We start from the raw sequence: 16,150 nt of genomic DNA on the forward strand, positions 1-16,150 counted from the left end.
GTGAGAAAAATGTTTTTATGCTGAAAACTCCTGTGGCTGAGGGTGTTTATTATGTTCGTCTAATAGGGGTGAAGTGTTTACTCCAAGTAGGCCTTTTTTTGTGCGTCTGCATCTCTTTTTGTGGAAAATGTGGGCATCTATTGAGTGTTCGTTTGTTCAAATAGACTACACACCCTGCACCGAGTCACAGAGTGTATTACTCTTCTAAAACCAGACCCAAGTCAATGGGACAGCGTGGTTACATTTGTGTTGCTCTGTGTGCTGTGTTGCTATTTTTTTTTTTTTTAAAGAAAAAGAAGACAATTCAAGCCACAAACACTTGAATGGGCAAAGAAATCAGCATATGTCATGAATAATTTCATAAAACAAAACAATGCGACAGAATCATCACTGTTTGAAAAGTACCAATAGAGTGGCAAAACCAAAACCTGCTGAAACATCTAAACAAGCAGCTTCCTTGTACTCTTCCAGTAGCAAACATATGTACAATTTCATATTTACAGTAACCACTGAAATCTTGCTTTTACTGTGATGCCAATCCATGCAGACATCGTAGATGCAGAGAAGTGTTATTTTGCATATGTCTTTGTCTAGCAAGCCTCTCAAGCCCAGAGGCCACTGTTAGAAGAGTGATTTTATTGTGCTTTACCCCCTTCCTCATTTCAAATATGTTCCTTTGTTGGTAATCTCTTGGCCTTCCTGTGACTAAATAGCCACTATTCAGTTTTAATCCCTTAGAGAACACATGACCATGCTTGACAAATTCTAGTGTCTGGAGATGTTTAGCATCCTGTACTCTTTCCTGCCTCACCTTTTGCTCCTTGTGGTTTATGGGGCTTTGATTGCTGGCATTCAGCCTCATCTGACAGAGTGTTAATAGGTTTAACATAATGAACAGCCACCAGCACACTCTGAGGCCCATAAACATCCAAACACTCTCACAGGAACTGGACTGAGCAATGGACTTGCCATCCTGATGAATACTGTACATCCTGTCTACTGCCACTTTCCTGTTTGACTCTTAGTCTGACACAGTTGTCATCTAGGCAAGTCATTATTACTTTATGAACTAAGTAAGGTTGAAGTTGTAGTTTTAGGAAGTTACAATTGTTTTTAAAAAGTTCATTGTAGGTTAAATCAAAATTGACTTTCAGCATATCACTTGTTATAGCTTTACAGAATGAATAATAACAGTTTTCCAAGAAAATGTCAACAGGAAACAGGAAGGAGATGGGCTTTTAACCAGCAAAGGAGAGCAGAAGCAGTATAGAACATTTGTACCCTGGTGACTTGTCAAGCATTACAGTTACCATAGCAACTCCCAGTACGAGGCGCTGGTCTGTTAAGCATCAGCGCTGACCTCCACTCTACCCCCTTTTTCTCACATATATCGGGGTCTTCCAGTGAAACTAATTTTCCCATAGGAACTTATGTTAATCTAATTACTCAGATTGGGGGGGTCAAACTGTCATCATCATAACAATTTAATTCACTGTACAGCCAAGTACCGATTTGTAAAAAGAAGTTAACCTCGCATCTATTGTAACAATTCAATGTATTATTTTAATAATTATTTTAAAAATTCTTAAAAAGAAATATGCTTTTTATTCAACAGCAACAAAATGTTAAAGAAACAGTCTTGTCAAAATGGATGTTTCATTGTAGTCTAAAGACTTTGACTCATACAGTGTAACCCCAGACTGACTAAATTCCATTGACCAAACTTTGGAATTAGTCAGAGAAAAGAAGCTGTGGGTGTGTGAAGTCTTTTCCCCAATAAAATGTACTAAAATAGGGAAAGAGCAGTTTCTATATTGGCCAGTCAATCCAACGCCAGTAACCACCAACTCACCCTGACATCACTTATTTGCTGATTCAGTTCGGCAAATACAGAATACTCACAAGCTATTTTGGGCCCAATTTACTGTCTTTTCCCACAGTTAAAATGAAGCCTGTTTTAAATTATCATTAATATGTTTACTAAGTGACTGTAGTTGTGCTGCATAATTGGCTCATGGTGGGTTTCATTACTTTTCTTTTTATGGTTAAGATCCTGTTGTTATTTGGGGATGTTTAAACTTTACTGCCTCAGCTTACCACAACCACACATAATACACACAGCACCTGAAGCTCACAATACAGGATATCCTTATTCATAATTAAGATAGACATGTCTTTCGAGTGGCTGACTTAATTACATTTTTCTGCAGATCGAGTACCCACCCACTCGCTTGAGTAAAAAGACACATAACAGCCGGTTCCTATTATTTTTTTCCAGATATGTCATCCCTCCAAAATGGTACCGTCCCATACAAACAACAGGAAGAGTGTATAGGCTTTGCCTTGACAACGGGTGGATGTGGTTTACACACCAGAACCTTCCGACCCACATGGACATAACATTGTCTTTCAGTTCTCAGGTCCATTTCTAGAAGTGAACAATCCTGCTGCCATGCTGCAGCCCAGGCTATTTAAAAACTATTCTTCTGGTAATCTCGGGAGAGCCCATTATACTAAAGAAAGGCCTTTATACTCTATCAGATCTGACCTTTTCAGCTCAAACAATACTATGCGTATGTCACACACGTGGGTCTGGGTTCAGGTTAGGAGCATAATTAGCGGTTGCAGTCTCTGCATGTGCATGTTTGTGCCATTATGATTGCATTTCAGTGTTTAGAGGTTACAGGATTTATAGCATACATGTGCACAACTCTCAGCCTTCAAAGACTGGCTTTGGCCGACTTGTTAAGAACACATCTGTCAGCATGAACTGCAAACATCCCGTGCCTGAACACAATTATAAATGTCTCTTATCTCCATAACTATATGCAGCCAACACACACACTATCTGCCCCACCTGCTATATTTAGCACCATGCTACATTAGAAGACTTCACACTCCATTGAGAGTGCACGCCACAGCAAGATTTGATAAGAGAGCACATGTTCCTTCTCCGAGGCATCCACACTCATGCACAGCACACATACAGTACGTTAGGCTGTGTTTATGTCATCCTTATCACAATGTACCCTTACTCATTTTCCCATTTCCTCTCTGTCTGTCCGTCCATTGTTTTCCCAGGCTGTTAAAATTCCTGGACTGTGACTTTTTCCTCCATTTGCCTTCTTTTGCTGCCATATCCTGGCAACACTGGATCTTGAACATTGTTTACATCTTTTTTTAGCCTGACTTTTGTGCATTACTTGTTTGGGAAGTGTCAGCAGCAATGTACCAGTACAGCTTGGCTTCTCTCTCTCTGTCTGTTTCTCTCTCTCTCTCTCTCGCTCCCTCTAACGAGAAACAGACTCAGATGGTGTGTGTTTATGTGTGTGCTGAGCTCTGATCAAACAAAGCAAGGGTACTTCAATTGTAGGAGGGGTAGGGGGGCACAGAAAGCTTCATCACTCCTCCCCTGGACTCGCTTTGCACACACACACACACAGACACACGCAGTATTCCCAACCACAGGGCAGGAAGCACAGTCCCTAAGGGATGGAGGAGGGGTCAGACTTAAAGGCCCCCCCTCCTTCCAGTGAAGTTACTGGAGAAGAGGAAACTTTACACACTTTCACTCTGACAGGCCTACAGATGCTTTGGAAGTCAACATGCTCTACAAGGCCTTAATGCATATGCTGAAGAATACATCTTTGTAATAAAGCGGACGGATCTCCCGTGGACAGGACTATCCGCTCCTTACTGGTGCTCCAGCATCGTTTCCCTCCACTTTGTGAGCTTATTCCTTTTAATGCTCCTCATCTGCTCGAACTTGCAAAGAAAAGGATTTGTCTCAAAGCTCTGTGGATATATCGTGCGGGGTGGGGTTTTTTTTTTTTGACGAGCTGTATTTTTGTTCTTCAAACCTCAGGTGTTCCAATGGCGTCAACTGGAAAACCTCTACTTCAGAGAGAAGAAGTTCTCTGTGGAAGTTCATGACCCCAGGAGGTAAATTTATGACACAAACCGGTCAATTTAATGCAATTTAACTGATTGAACATGCTGTTGGATTTTTTGGACAGGGATCATGTTTCTCATTTCCTCTAGCCTTTAATGTTCCTTATTATATAACAGTGCAATTCCGCCTTTTAGTGCTCTTTTATATAGGAATTCTGCTAAATTGTTAAATGAAAGCCATAACAGTAAATGCGGTTGTTGCAACTTTGTGCACTTTCACACAGCAACATGCCATCCCACAATCAGATAATTAGATGTGTGATGACATTAATCTGTCATGTTCCTTTGTCTAAATGAACCTATGAGGCCCCAGAAGGAATTAATAATTCACACAAACACACATGTAAAAAAACTCTCAATTTTGGCCCCCAAATGGGCTCACATTTGTATGATGGGGCTGTTTTGCAGTAAAAGTGACTTCAACTGTATTTATTTAACCTGTCTCCATATGTGGAGTGTAACCGGGCAGGAAAAGCAGTCAGACAGGGTGAAACAGCGAGCAGCGGTGTTTTCTTTGAAAGGAGCTGTCATTAGTGTGAGCTGGTCATGAGTGTGTGTTTAAATAAGGATGAGCAAACAAGGCATCATCGTGTGTGGCTGTGCAGAAATAAGCACCAGCCTCCAATACGTGCCTTTCCTCTCCACTTTATTGCCGGTAAAGTGGTGCTCTAATAGTTGGAGAACTGGGAGTGTTTCTACTGTTGTAAATGCGTTTGCCATGCCTTTGTTGCATTCAGTGTGTATAAAGAGGCCTTGTGTCCGCTTCTACTGTAGGGCGTCTGTAACACGGAGGACGTTTGGTCATAGTGGCATCGCTGTACACACTTGGTATGCCTGTCCAGCCCTCATCAAGTCCATATGGGCCATGGCCATAAGCCAGCACCAGTTCTATCTGGACCGCAAGCAGAGCAAGGTCAGTCATCAAACCCTCCCCCTCGTATGTGTATACTAGACCACACACACCATTAGAAGTGATGGTTGAGATGCAAGCTCTTAATGACATCCTCTCGCTTCTGCGTGTGTGTCCAGTCAAAGATCCATGCAGCACGCAGTCTGAGTGAGATCGCCATCGACCTCACTGAAACCGGAACGCTGAAAACCTCCAAATTGGCCAACATGGGCAGCAAAGGCAAGATAATAAGCGGGAGCAGTGGCAGTCTACTCTCCTCAGGTCAGTATACAAATATTATCTGGGGTGTTAAAAAGCAAGAGACAGGAAGAGAGAAAGACTGATATGTGAGTGCATTTTTGTGTGGCAGTATTGGTGTAGGGCGTTGGTTGACAACTGGATGGATAAAAACAGCTGTTGACGCTGTCAATTGCGCATGCGGAATGTTCTCACAGACACTATATCCACATCACATCCTGTGCCTTTCTGTATGTGTAACTACCAGCTCTTCCTCGCCCTCCATGTAGCATCCTCCAGAGTCCCCGGCCTCTAAATTTAGGATTTGTGGGAATGAAAAGTTCAGGAGGTCAAAAGGCAGATTTTGAATGGCATTTTAAAACAATGTTGATGTATGCTATACAAGTTATGTGAGTGACAGGATGATTGGAGAGGACTGTAAAACCTCTTTAACCAGTTGGTTGAAAGTAATAATGGTTACTATTATGTATTTAATTTCTTACCTTACATACAATGAGCAATGACGGGTTGCCTTCAAAGACGCCACATCATTTTAAGTAGAATACACGTTTTGAGTGTATTTTCTGGGATTTCCAAACATACTGAAATGCAATGGAAATTGTACTTCTGCAGTTACAAAGTGATTGATAAATAGTAGTTGCATTGCTGCACTGAGACTTTTGTTCTTTTTAGTTAACTATTTCAATTTAACCACCATTATGACCCCCAAGGTAGTGAGACAGACTCATTTGATGGCAGCGTGTAAAAGTTTAATGAGACATTTTAAGTCTCCATGTGGAGATATCAACACTGGTTGCATGGCCAGTCTAAGCTGCTGAAATGCAGCGTTGATGACTATGGATAAAGATGGTATCATTGAACATGTGGAAGGATCTGCGCCTATGAAACGGACAGGGATAACAACATACTGTAAGCAGTGGAGTGTTTTCATTATTGAGACTTATCGAGACTTCTAATAAGACTGTCACATCTTGTAAGACTAAATTCTACATTATCTGGCAGTTCTGAATTAAAGCAATATGTTTTTCTTTTCACATGACAATTCTGCTACAACTTTCACAGCAGGTGAGTCTTGTGTTGTTCTTCCCTAAGGTCAATGTGAGAGCAACGGTGTGTGTACAGTTTGTCTTTAATTTAAAGGAGTGTTCCAAACAAGACTGGCACCAACTCAGAGCCTCTGGGATTGTGCGTCACCAACTTTGTCCTCCACCGCTCCCCCTTTCCTTGAAACAAACAGCTTTGTTATCAAAATGTTCCATTCACTTCCCTATAAACATCCTGCAAGGCTTGTGCAGGTGCATGAACAATCTGCCCTTCTTTTTTTCCTTAGCAGCCTGCCTCCAAAAGGCCAAGACCCCCACAACTGCAAACACTAACATGCCTCTGACTTCTGCTCTGACTTCTGTGCCCTTTACTCCCTGCAGGCTCTCAGGAATCAGACAGCTCCCAAACAGCCAAGAAGGATATGCTGGCAGCACTGAGGGCCCGGCAGGAAGCTCTGGAGGAAACACTGCGGCAACGGCTAGAAGAACTCAAGAGCATCTGCATCAGAGAAGCTGTATGAGAAAACACAAGATAGAAATTCAACCATGTCACTTTTTAAGATATTGTTATCTAACCTGTCGTTTCATTTGCAGGAACTGACAGGAAAGCTTCCTAAGGAATATCCTCTAGATCCGGGAGAGGAACCTCCTACAGTGAGGCGGAAGATCGGTACCGCCTTCAAGCTGGATGAGCAGAAAATTCTTCGTAAGGGAGAGGTGAAGCTCAAGCTCATTTAATTAAACATTAAAAGTAATGTTAAGCTGATCCATCCCATTGAGTGAGCAACCAAATGAAGCATGATGAACCTAGTTGTGCCACATCTGTCTTCTACCACATGTTATGTGCCATGGTTACATTTTATTCTGAGCAGCGGCACTTCTAAAAATAGTCTGGCAGGGTTCTCTCTGCAGGAAGTAGTTGTTTTTGTACGCTTTTGTATATGCATGGGTTTCTGTATGCTTTGAAAATAATCCAGGGACTCTTATCACAAACCTGACCGACCAGCCAGCATAAAATGATAATGTTAGTAAGAGAGATTCCTTAAGACTGAGGTAGTCCACTCAGATGTCAGTGCAACTCTAAAAGTCATCGGTATGAACACATACAACACAAGGCCAACTGTAAATATGTAGTACTGTGAGGAAATCACAGTATGCCCCCTTATCAATGAATACTTCTAAATATACTTGAACCAGGATTGAAATGTTTTCACTTGGTGATCCCAGCTTGACAAATCCCAGAGTAAGTCTTGAGAAAGAGGGGGTTTACGTATATGGACACACGTATGTTATTATTGGAGGGATGGAGTGTTTCTATAGAGACTATTCCTTGGTGAGAAAATCTACTGCAACAAAGATACATTGTTTCTGTAATGTGCTTTCTCTGGCAATCTGTGTGCATACGTATGTGTGTCCACCCAAATAGAAAACATAGGAGACTTACAGTGTCTGCAAAGTAATCCTTGTTGTTTTTGGACTGCACGTCTGTAACTTGATAAAGCGAGTTCTCTATGATTGTGTTGTTGTCGAGACTGTTTGCTCATATTTGCATACGTTTGTTTGTCCTAGGAAGAGGAGCTAGAGCGTTTGGAGCGGGAATTTGCCATTCAGTCCCAGATTACTGAAGCAGCCAGGCGGCTTGCCAGTGATCCTCACGTGAGCAGCAAGAAGCTGAAGAAGCAGAGGAAGACGTCCTATCTGAACGCACTGAAGAAACTTCAGGAAATTGAGAACTCTATCAATGAATACCGGGTTCGCTCTGGCAAAAAGCCAACGCAGAGGGCATCGCTTATAATAGAAGGTAACCAGTATGCATATATCAGTGACTTGAATAGATACCATAGATACCTCAAGCCACCCTAGTACCATGAGCTGCAAATGATGTTTTTACCACAATACAATGCATGCAGAGAAGACATGGCATCTGTAAAGCTGTTTAAAGTTTATGGTCGGGTTTATATAGTAATTGTTTTTGTATTTAATGTAGCATTCTGGAGCAGAAGCTACAAAATATTTCAACTTTGGCTCAGAAGAATTAAGAGATTGCAAGGAATAGATTTAGCCTTGATTAATTCCAACCCAGTATTGTCCTACCGGTATTTTATGCAGTTGAGACAAATGATTAACCCCAGGCCAATTAATGAGAGAATGTTTTTGTTTCAATGCACTGTGCTGTTAATCTTTTGCTTTAAGTTTAAGTCGTACAATCATCACAACTTCTAATGACATTGCCATTTGACATTGTTCCAATGTATTTATGTATTTTTAACCCCACTTTTATTTCTGTAGAGGCCAACATTGGCTCAGAAGACAGTTCACTGTCTGACGCTTTGGTCCTGGATGATGATGATCCTCAAGTTACCGGTACCCCCAACTTCTCCCCAATTGCATCACCCCACAAAGGCCTTCCTCCACGGCCGCCATCTCACAGTCGTCCCCCACCGCCACAGTCCCTGGATGGGCTGCGGCACCTGCACTACGCACGCACAGATTACGATAAATCGCCAATTAAACCTAAAATGTGGAGCGAATCGTCATTGGATGAGCCTTATGAAAAAGTCAAGAAGCGCTCCTCTCACTCCAGGTACGACTCTGTTTACTAGTGTATGTATTTTGTTAAATGCAGACCAAGACACTCCCCATAAGGAGGTGTAAAAAATTTTTTGTTTTGTTTTTTGGGCTGATTGTTCAGTCACAGACGATTTCCAAGCTCTGGCAGCACAGAAGCAGGAGGTAGTAACTCTCTGCAGAGCAGCCCCATCAGGAGCCTCCCTCAATGGAACTCTCAGTCCAGTATGCCGTCCACCCCGGACTTAAGAACCAGGACACCACACTATGTACATTCCACTAGGTTAGTCCTCTTACTCAGGTGATGGAACCTTTGTCAAAAGCTGTCTTTCTGCACTTTAGATCTTTGTATCAATTGTATTTCTGGATTCTCCAGGTCAGTGGACATCAGTCCCACACGTCTGCACAGTCTCGCTCAGCACTTTAGGAACCGCAGCTCCAGCTTGGAGTCCCAAGGCAAGCTCTTGACATCGAACACTGACACACACCCGCACGCCCTCGGCACGCTAGGCAGCCCTGACTTTTTCTTGGGCCCGGGACGGAGCTCTAATGGCTCTGATCCATTGGACGATTGCTCCTCCTGCACCAGCCAGAGCAGTTCTGAGCATTTCTACCCCTCAGGAGGGCCTTTAGCCCCCAGCACCAATCCCAACTACTCCACCCTCGGTGAGGACTCGCCCTCCAAAGCTAGGCAGAGACAGCGGCAGAGGCACAGGTAAGACTGGCAGGAAAGGACTCTTCTCTTTTGTAGATTCTCCCTAGAAGATGATTGATCCAGGTGTTCCCTCCAGGTCTGCAGGTCATCTGGGCTCCTCTAATTCTGGCTCCATGCCAAACTTGGCAGCTAAGAACGGTTCTGTTGGAGGATCAGGTGGAGGTGGCGTAGGAGGAGGACACCACGGAGTCTACCTTCACAGCCAGAGCCAGCCATCCTCCCAGTACCGTATCAAAGAGTACCCACTGTACGTGGAGGGGAGCCCCAACCCTGTGGTCGTACGCAGTCTGGAGAGTGACCAGGAGGGCCACTACAGCGTCAAGGCCCAGTTCAAGACCTCCAGCTCTTACACGGCAGGAGGACTGTACAAGGAGGCATGGGGAGGAGAGGAGGGCGGGGAGGGGAGTGGACGACTAACGCCGTCCCGCTCGCAGATTGTAAGGACTCCATCGTTGGGGCGCGAGGGGAGTGGAGGAGGAGGGGGCCGGGCGGCGGTGTCTGAAGAGCTGCGCTGCTGGTACCAGAGGTCGTCCGGGAGCCTGAAAGAGAGGAATCACTCCCACTCAGGATCCACGTCATCCGAAACAGGGTCACAGCAAGGCACGCTGGGACATGGGCGGGTCAGTCGGGTCGGTACGCTCGCCAAGGGCTCACCAGGTACTATAATATTCTTTACAGTACAGTATGGAGCTGAAATTTGTAACCGATTGGTTTAGATGTACCCTCATTGTATCAGTAACTAACCACTACAAATATATTTCTCTAGTTGTGTCCCCACACAGCCAGAGGAGTATGACGCCCTCAAGTGAGCAGGCAGCCACACCCACTCCCCCCTGCAGTCCACAGCACATCCTCAACTGGCAGAGCGGGTAAGACACAGAAACACCAAAACGGTAACCTGTTTGCAGCCACGGACTAACACTTGTAAAGCTCCTCTGTACATGTTGCTTCTTCTTTTCTGACACATCTTTATCTTTGGGTCTGCTTGGTGCTTCACACTTTTTTTTTTGCTCCCCTTAACCTAAATGTGACCTCCTCCCTCAATGTGGCTCTTTCTATTCTTTACTAACACACTTTCCCTTGTGTGTGTCCCTGTGCTCTCTCCTGCTTTAGAGGCACAGCAGACAGCTCTCCTACTGAAGACGTCTGTCAGTCTCCTCTTCAGCACGGCTCTGGTGTCTAGAGGTACTGTCCCTAGTCCTGGGAGGGCCAAAAAGTCATGGTGGTGGTATCAGTACTCCCACCTTGACTGTAATCTATGCATGTTCTCTGCTCTGCTCTAACTCTGATACTTTATTAAGGCTTGTTCCCTGCAGGATTGTACTAATTAAAGATATACGTACTCCACCGTATTCTTTACATAAAGTGGCTATTCTTTAACATTCCTATCTTCACCACTTAGCATAGCAGAACTAAATACAGTGGCAACTGTAAGATTGAACACAGTGTGGTCAACCACTGATTTGTTTGGATTTTGTGGTAACAGGAAAGTGTAAAAATAAGTTAAGCCGGCTGTCTTAACTTCATGTAACTGACAATCATTCTAGTCTGGTTGTCTTTTTGTCTTAGGGTCACTTTTTGTGTAATAAACATGCTACAACAATATAATGACAAGCAAGAGATGCTTGGCAGTTCAATATACAGTACCGAAAGACAAAACCATGAAACTCTGGACTCATACAATCAGTCAAATTTTAAACTGGGTTCATTGAACACATCAGGAATTAAGAATTATAATTTTTTTTTTAATTAATTTTTTTTTTTTAAAGAAAGTATTAAAGGAAGACTCCCGTATTAGCAATCCCTTTACAAATTGCATATTTACAATCCAAAGGCAAAACATGGAAATAATTACAGACTGCAGACATGCTTAGCTAGCAAGCTTGCTGCTGAGTGGAGAACGTCATCACTCATATGCTGATATCATTTTTGGCTGAAGGGCCGATACAAAAATGAATGGACATCTCCTTTTTTGCCGATACATGCCTAATACATCTGTCTGCCAGTATTCCTACTTGTAACCGTTTCAGTGTGCCCCTAATCATCTTTTGTAATGTTCTGCTGCACCATGTGTTTATTTTAGCTTAACTTTTGCAATTTGCTGCTGACCAATACATAACTGAGCTGCATTAGAGGTTCCACTGTAAATGATGTTAAATGATGTGATGTTAAATGGGCTTATTAGCCTGACTGTGGGCTCCGTCTTTCACTGCAGGTCCTTCAGTGACAGCTGTTTCCTCAGCAGCCCTTCGTGTTCGGAGCTGGCAGACGTGCAGTGGTACAGACGCGACAAGGCCAAACCTGGAACCCTGGTCTGAGACCTTGAGAAAAGGGGCCCCCTTGGAGAAGTCCCGGTATTGAAACCTTCCCTCCACCGTTCCTTCACCGCGTCCTGCTCGCAACAACCAAGAACCTCATTGCTAAGGCCTGACACATATCCATCCCAAATCATTCCCCCACTTGGGATCAAGCGACAGACGGAGCGTAGTCGGTGTGGCAAGAGAGAGCACAGTCATCCACTCCCCAAGATCATTTTCATATTTGTCCTTCTTACAAACTCCAATCCACTCCAGGATTCCTGCTGGTTTTGAGCCACCAGTTTAAAAAAGAAACACATTGAACTCTCTTGGGTTCGTTTTTCCTTGCATATTTATTACAAATTGAGAAGGTGACATGCTTTCCTGGCATACATTTCTAAGAAAGAGATTCTTCCTCCCAGTTTAACCCACAACCAAAGACTGGATTGGCAGATCGGGCCAGGGTTCCCTTGCAGAAACGTGATGGATGGAACACGATCTGGACTATAGCAATAAAACTTTGTTGGAATTGTGTGGTGGAGAGGGTGAAGAGGTGGACAGTGTCGTGAGTTGTGCTTGTCGGGTTCGGGCATCCATCTCTGCTTACTTTTAGCGATTTCACTGGAGATGGGTTCATGTCTTGGGCCTTTCATCCAGCCCCTCCAGAATTGAAAGATGAGAGCATTCAGTCCATTCTAGTCCGGCCTCAGTATTGGATCTATCTAGACTAAGTTCATATTTTTGGTACTTCCTTCCTTGGCTATGCTACACTCTTACCTATTTTCCACTGTGGCTGGTTCAAAGCTGGTTCAGAGTACATTTTCAGTGTTTTTGTCAGCAAATGCTGGAATTTTACCATCATACTACTTTAATGTCTGACATGTGTCAACCACTGCAGTGGATGATGCGAAGGATTATTGAAATTTATTTGCACATTTCTGAATATTAAATCGCTAACTTAAACGTGTGTTCCATCACACACTCGATAAATATAAACATACTATAAATTACCATCAGTTTATTCCTTTAATTCACACTCATTACATTTATAATGTTTTTCATGGTTATTTCTTGGGGTCTTGTTCACAAGTGAGGTGAAGAGGGAGCTGAGCTGAAAGGCAAAGCTCTCAATTTACCAGTCGACCTCACGATGGTCGTGAGCTTTGGGTAGTGACCAAAAGGACAAGATCGTGGGTACGAGCGGCCGAAATGAGTTTTCTCCGAAAGTTGACTGGGCTCTCCCTTAGAGATAAGGTGAGAAGCACTGTCATCCGGGGCAAACTCGGGAGCAGAAACTCTGCTTCACCACATTGACAGGAGCCAGATGAGGTGGCTTGGACATCTGGTCAAGTTGCCTCCTGGAGACCACCCTGGGGAGGTCTGTCTGGTGGGAGGCCGTAGGAAAGTTAGAGAGACTGGGAATGCCTCGGGATCTGCAGGGAGGAGCTGGACAGGGAGAGGGAAGACTGAGCTTCCCTGCTTGGGCTGCTGCTCCGCGACCCGACCTTAGATAAGCGGTAGAAGATGGATGGTTATTCCTAGCGTACAATCATGCATTGGTCATAGAGAGAAGTATTTCATTTTGGAGAACAGGAAGTGTTTCATCTCCGTAACAGAGCGGTGTTTGAATCTGAGATAGAGCATGTTGACAGCCAACAGCTCCAGCTCTGAACTAAATCTGCACCAGTGGAAAAGGGATATCTGTGGACATAAGTATTGGGACACCTGGCTATACTGCGTTTTATGCGGTTTGGATTAGTAAACACTTCACTAAATTATCCAAAATATGTTCCTAAAAGGAAGGCATTTGCAGTAAGGGGGGGTCCAACCGGGAAGTCAAAAGTCAACTAACCCAAAAAGAATGCATGTCCCAGTACTAGTGTCCATATAGTGTAGTTCCCAGCACCCAAAAGTAGCCATTGTCTGCACAGTACAGCAAGATCACACACACACACACAGTCAGAACACTTTTTTTTCAGTGCCAAACAAACTTGTTGCATATATAGTTATACTAAAGCCCCCATGTTACAGTAGACATCAGCAAGGCAAGACCAGCCTTAAGTCATGTTACTGTCATGTTGACACCATCAATACAAAAGCACAATACTCATGCAAAACCACAAACACACACAAGGTGTCACATGCCATTCACTACAGAGAAAAGCCATAAGCGATGAGTGATCCTAACAGGGTTAGAAAAGCACACCTGCTTTTGTGTGAAGGAAGCAGGACCTATTGGAACTTTTTACATGAATGCACAAAAATTCCACAAAGGTGGAAAATGGCATTCTTTTTCAGTGTTTCCATCCATCCATCCATGCACGATTAGGTTCCCAATGGAATGATTCTGCTTGTGGCCTGAGTGCGTTCCAAACTTGTTGTCGTAAAGTCACAACCCGGCTCCTCCACCCTACGCATGTTCCACGGAAGAAGAAAGACCTTCAAGTAACATTAGTGTCGCCCCCTAATTATTAATGCCCCCTATTGGTGACTTTGTGGAAATACTTTGGAGCCCAGTGTGAAGTGCAACGCCCCCTCCCCCATCTCTTGTCTCCATGGAAGAGAATTTTAACTTTTTATCAGCCTATTTCCTGTATGCCTAAAGGGACTTCACATTGTTTTAATATTCTTTTAACACTTTCACATTCAATATTGGTTGGGGTGGGTGGGGGGGGTTCAGCCTTTTTGACATTGTAACAACCCGTTCCGGTGCTACAGTCGACCCGACCTCTTTTGCATTGTTAAAACCAATAGATTCTTAACAAGACAAGCTTATTTTAACAGACAAGATGAATAGTGATGCACTCCCCTTATAGCAGACGATAGAGCATGTAACTTGTTCTCTTCAACCGTTAACATCAATACATTTAATGTGCTGTAGGTAAAAAAAAACATGTGGAATTGATTATAAAAAAATAACTGAATTCCACAATTAATTTATTCTTTTCTATTAAAAATTTGTATAGTAACTTTACATTTTTCAAAACCCTGTCGTTGGAACTGATGACATTTTTTCAGAGACGCTGTGGTGGTTCTTGAGATTAAGAAAATAAATTATTGATGAATGTTTGCAAGACTTCTGTGCCTTTTGTCTAAGTGAGTGATTGTCAACCACTGTGCTGTGAGGAATTAGCCAATGTCATTTTTTAAATTTAACATTTATTAATCATTTCCTGCAAATATTATGTCATTGTCGAGTGTCCGTGGTGTAAAGACTGGCAAAGCAATGTCATATTCGTCCGTGTGGCAACCTCGTTCCTCCAATAGACTTAATGATGCACGTGAGGTGGTTAGTGGTGTGCTGCAAGATCAAAAAAAGGTTGAAAAACAGGTCTAATATACCACAAAACCCCAATCTAGCACTAGTTATTAGGAAATGTCAAAGATGATTCATGAGTCTTGTGTCCTCTCAACGTCTCATGTGGACACTCACTGCATCGCCCTGACTTGAATCACTTCCGCACCCCCTCCCACCCAAAATAGAGGATGATTTCCTGTGTAGGAAAAGAGGAAGACATGGTGTATGAGTATGTATGAGTCAGCAGCAGCTGCATGTCAGGAGCTTACTATAACAGCTCCACATGGTAGACCATCATTGTGGCATAGCTTGAATTAAATCACAGCACACACACACACAATAGGGAGAATCTATAGTATCTGTCGTGATGACACCCAACCTCATTACGGTCCTTTCTTCCTCTTCCTCCGTGTCCATTGCCTAATGAATGCCATGTTTATCCATGTGATCGCTGTGTTCCCATGGCAGCTCTCTCTCCCTCACAAAGCAGCCAACAGCTGGAAACTGTTAAGACATGGCGTGAGAAAGTAGCCTTGCTACACTCGTATGTTGGTGCGTGTTCATATACGTAGTATATGCTAGCACACTCTGTGACCTTGCTTTGTAGTCTGAGTGAAAAGAAGAAGCTGTGTGTCATTTGTAAAACATGTCATCAGGACCACTTTCAAGTGCTTTCTGAAGAGCTTGGAAAGTGTTTGCAGTCTTTTATTTGGAACACAAAAAGGAAAGCTGGCTGAAAAGACACTAGAGACAAACAATAGGTTTTGAAGAATGATTTAATTCCCTTTCAAGAGATTAGTAGTGGAGCAAGTATCAAATCATTAGAAACCAAAATAATGATGTTATATCTTCATTGTATTTTCTTTCAAAGCATTATAATTAGTCTAACAAATATAAAATTATATAAAAGGCAAACGGCTAATTATGATTACTTTTTACAATTATTGCATTTTATTTAATAGCATAAAAATATTAAAATATAAATGGGCTATATTTAATAAATAATTTAAAATATTAAGAATTATATTATTTTCAAATACTTTAATATTTTAATATTTTAATATAAATTACATTTCCTTTGAGATTTTTTTCATTTTTTAATTTATAAATACATTGCGTATACTTACAAGT

At 42.8% G+C, this 16,150-nt stretch overlaps 1 protein-coding gene across 16 annotated transcripts in view; it reads left to right on the forward strand.

Annotated features, from left to right (window-relative positions):
* Window positions 1-14,948, forward strand: part of frmd4a (FERM domain containing 4A) — an 89,363-nt gene extending 74,415 nt beyond the window's left edge. For 6 of the 16 annotated variants that reach the window (XM_058074706.1, XM_058074707.1, XM_058074695.1 and 3 more), the window contains 12 exons: window positions 3,866-3,941; window positions 4,722-4,864; window positions 4,981-5,122; window positions 6,523-6,656; window positions 6,736-6,858; window positions 7,711-7,942; window positions 8,431-8,725; window positions 8,834-8,992; window positions 9,086-9,424; window positions 9,501-10,081; window positions 10,191-10,293; window positions 11,640-14,943. In XM_058074706.1, the coding sequence (XP_057930689.1) occupies window positions 3,866-3,941; window positions 4,722-4,864; window positions 4,981-5,122; window positions 6,523-6,656; window positions 6,736-6,858; window positions 7,711-7,942; window positions 8,431-8,725; window positions 8,834-8,992; window positions 9,086-9,424; window positions 9,501-10,081; window positions 10,191-10,293; window positions 11,640-11,742 (2,430 nt within the window). In that variant the 3' untranslated portion in view covers window positions 11,743-14,943. Of the gene's footprint in view, window positions 1-24; window positions 3,728-3,865; window positions 3,943-4,721; window positions 4,865-4,980; window positions 5,123-6,522; window positions 6,657-6,735; window positions 6,859-7,710; window positions 7,943-8,430; window positions 8,726-8,833; window positions 8,993-9,085; window positions 9,425-9,500; window positions 10,082-10,190; window positions 10,294-10,537; window positions 10,610-11,639 lie in introns of those variants that run through there. The other 10 variants (XM_058074697.1, XM_058074699.1, XM_058074711.1 and 7 more) reach the window with 9 other exon arrangements.
* Window positions 14,949-16,150: the final 1,202 nt, after the last annotated feature.

This window comes from Doryrhamphus excisus, chromosome 6 (assembly GCF_030265055.1).
Source record: "Doryrhamphus excisus isolate RoL2022-K1 chromosome 6, RoL_Dexc_1.0, whole genome shotgun sequence".
Lineage (NCBI taxonomy): Eukaryota > Metazoa > Chordata > Actinopteri > Syngnathiformes > Syngnathidae > Doryrhamphus > Doryrhamphus excisus.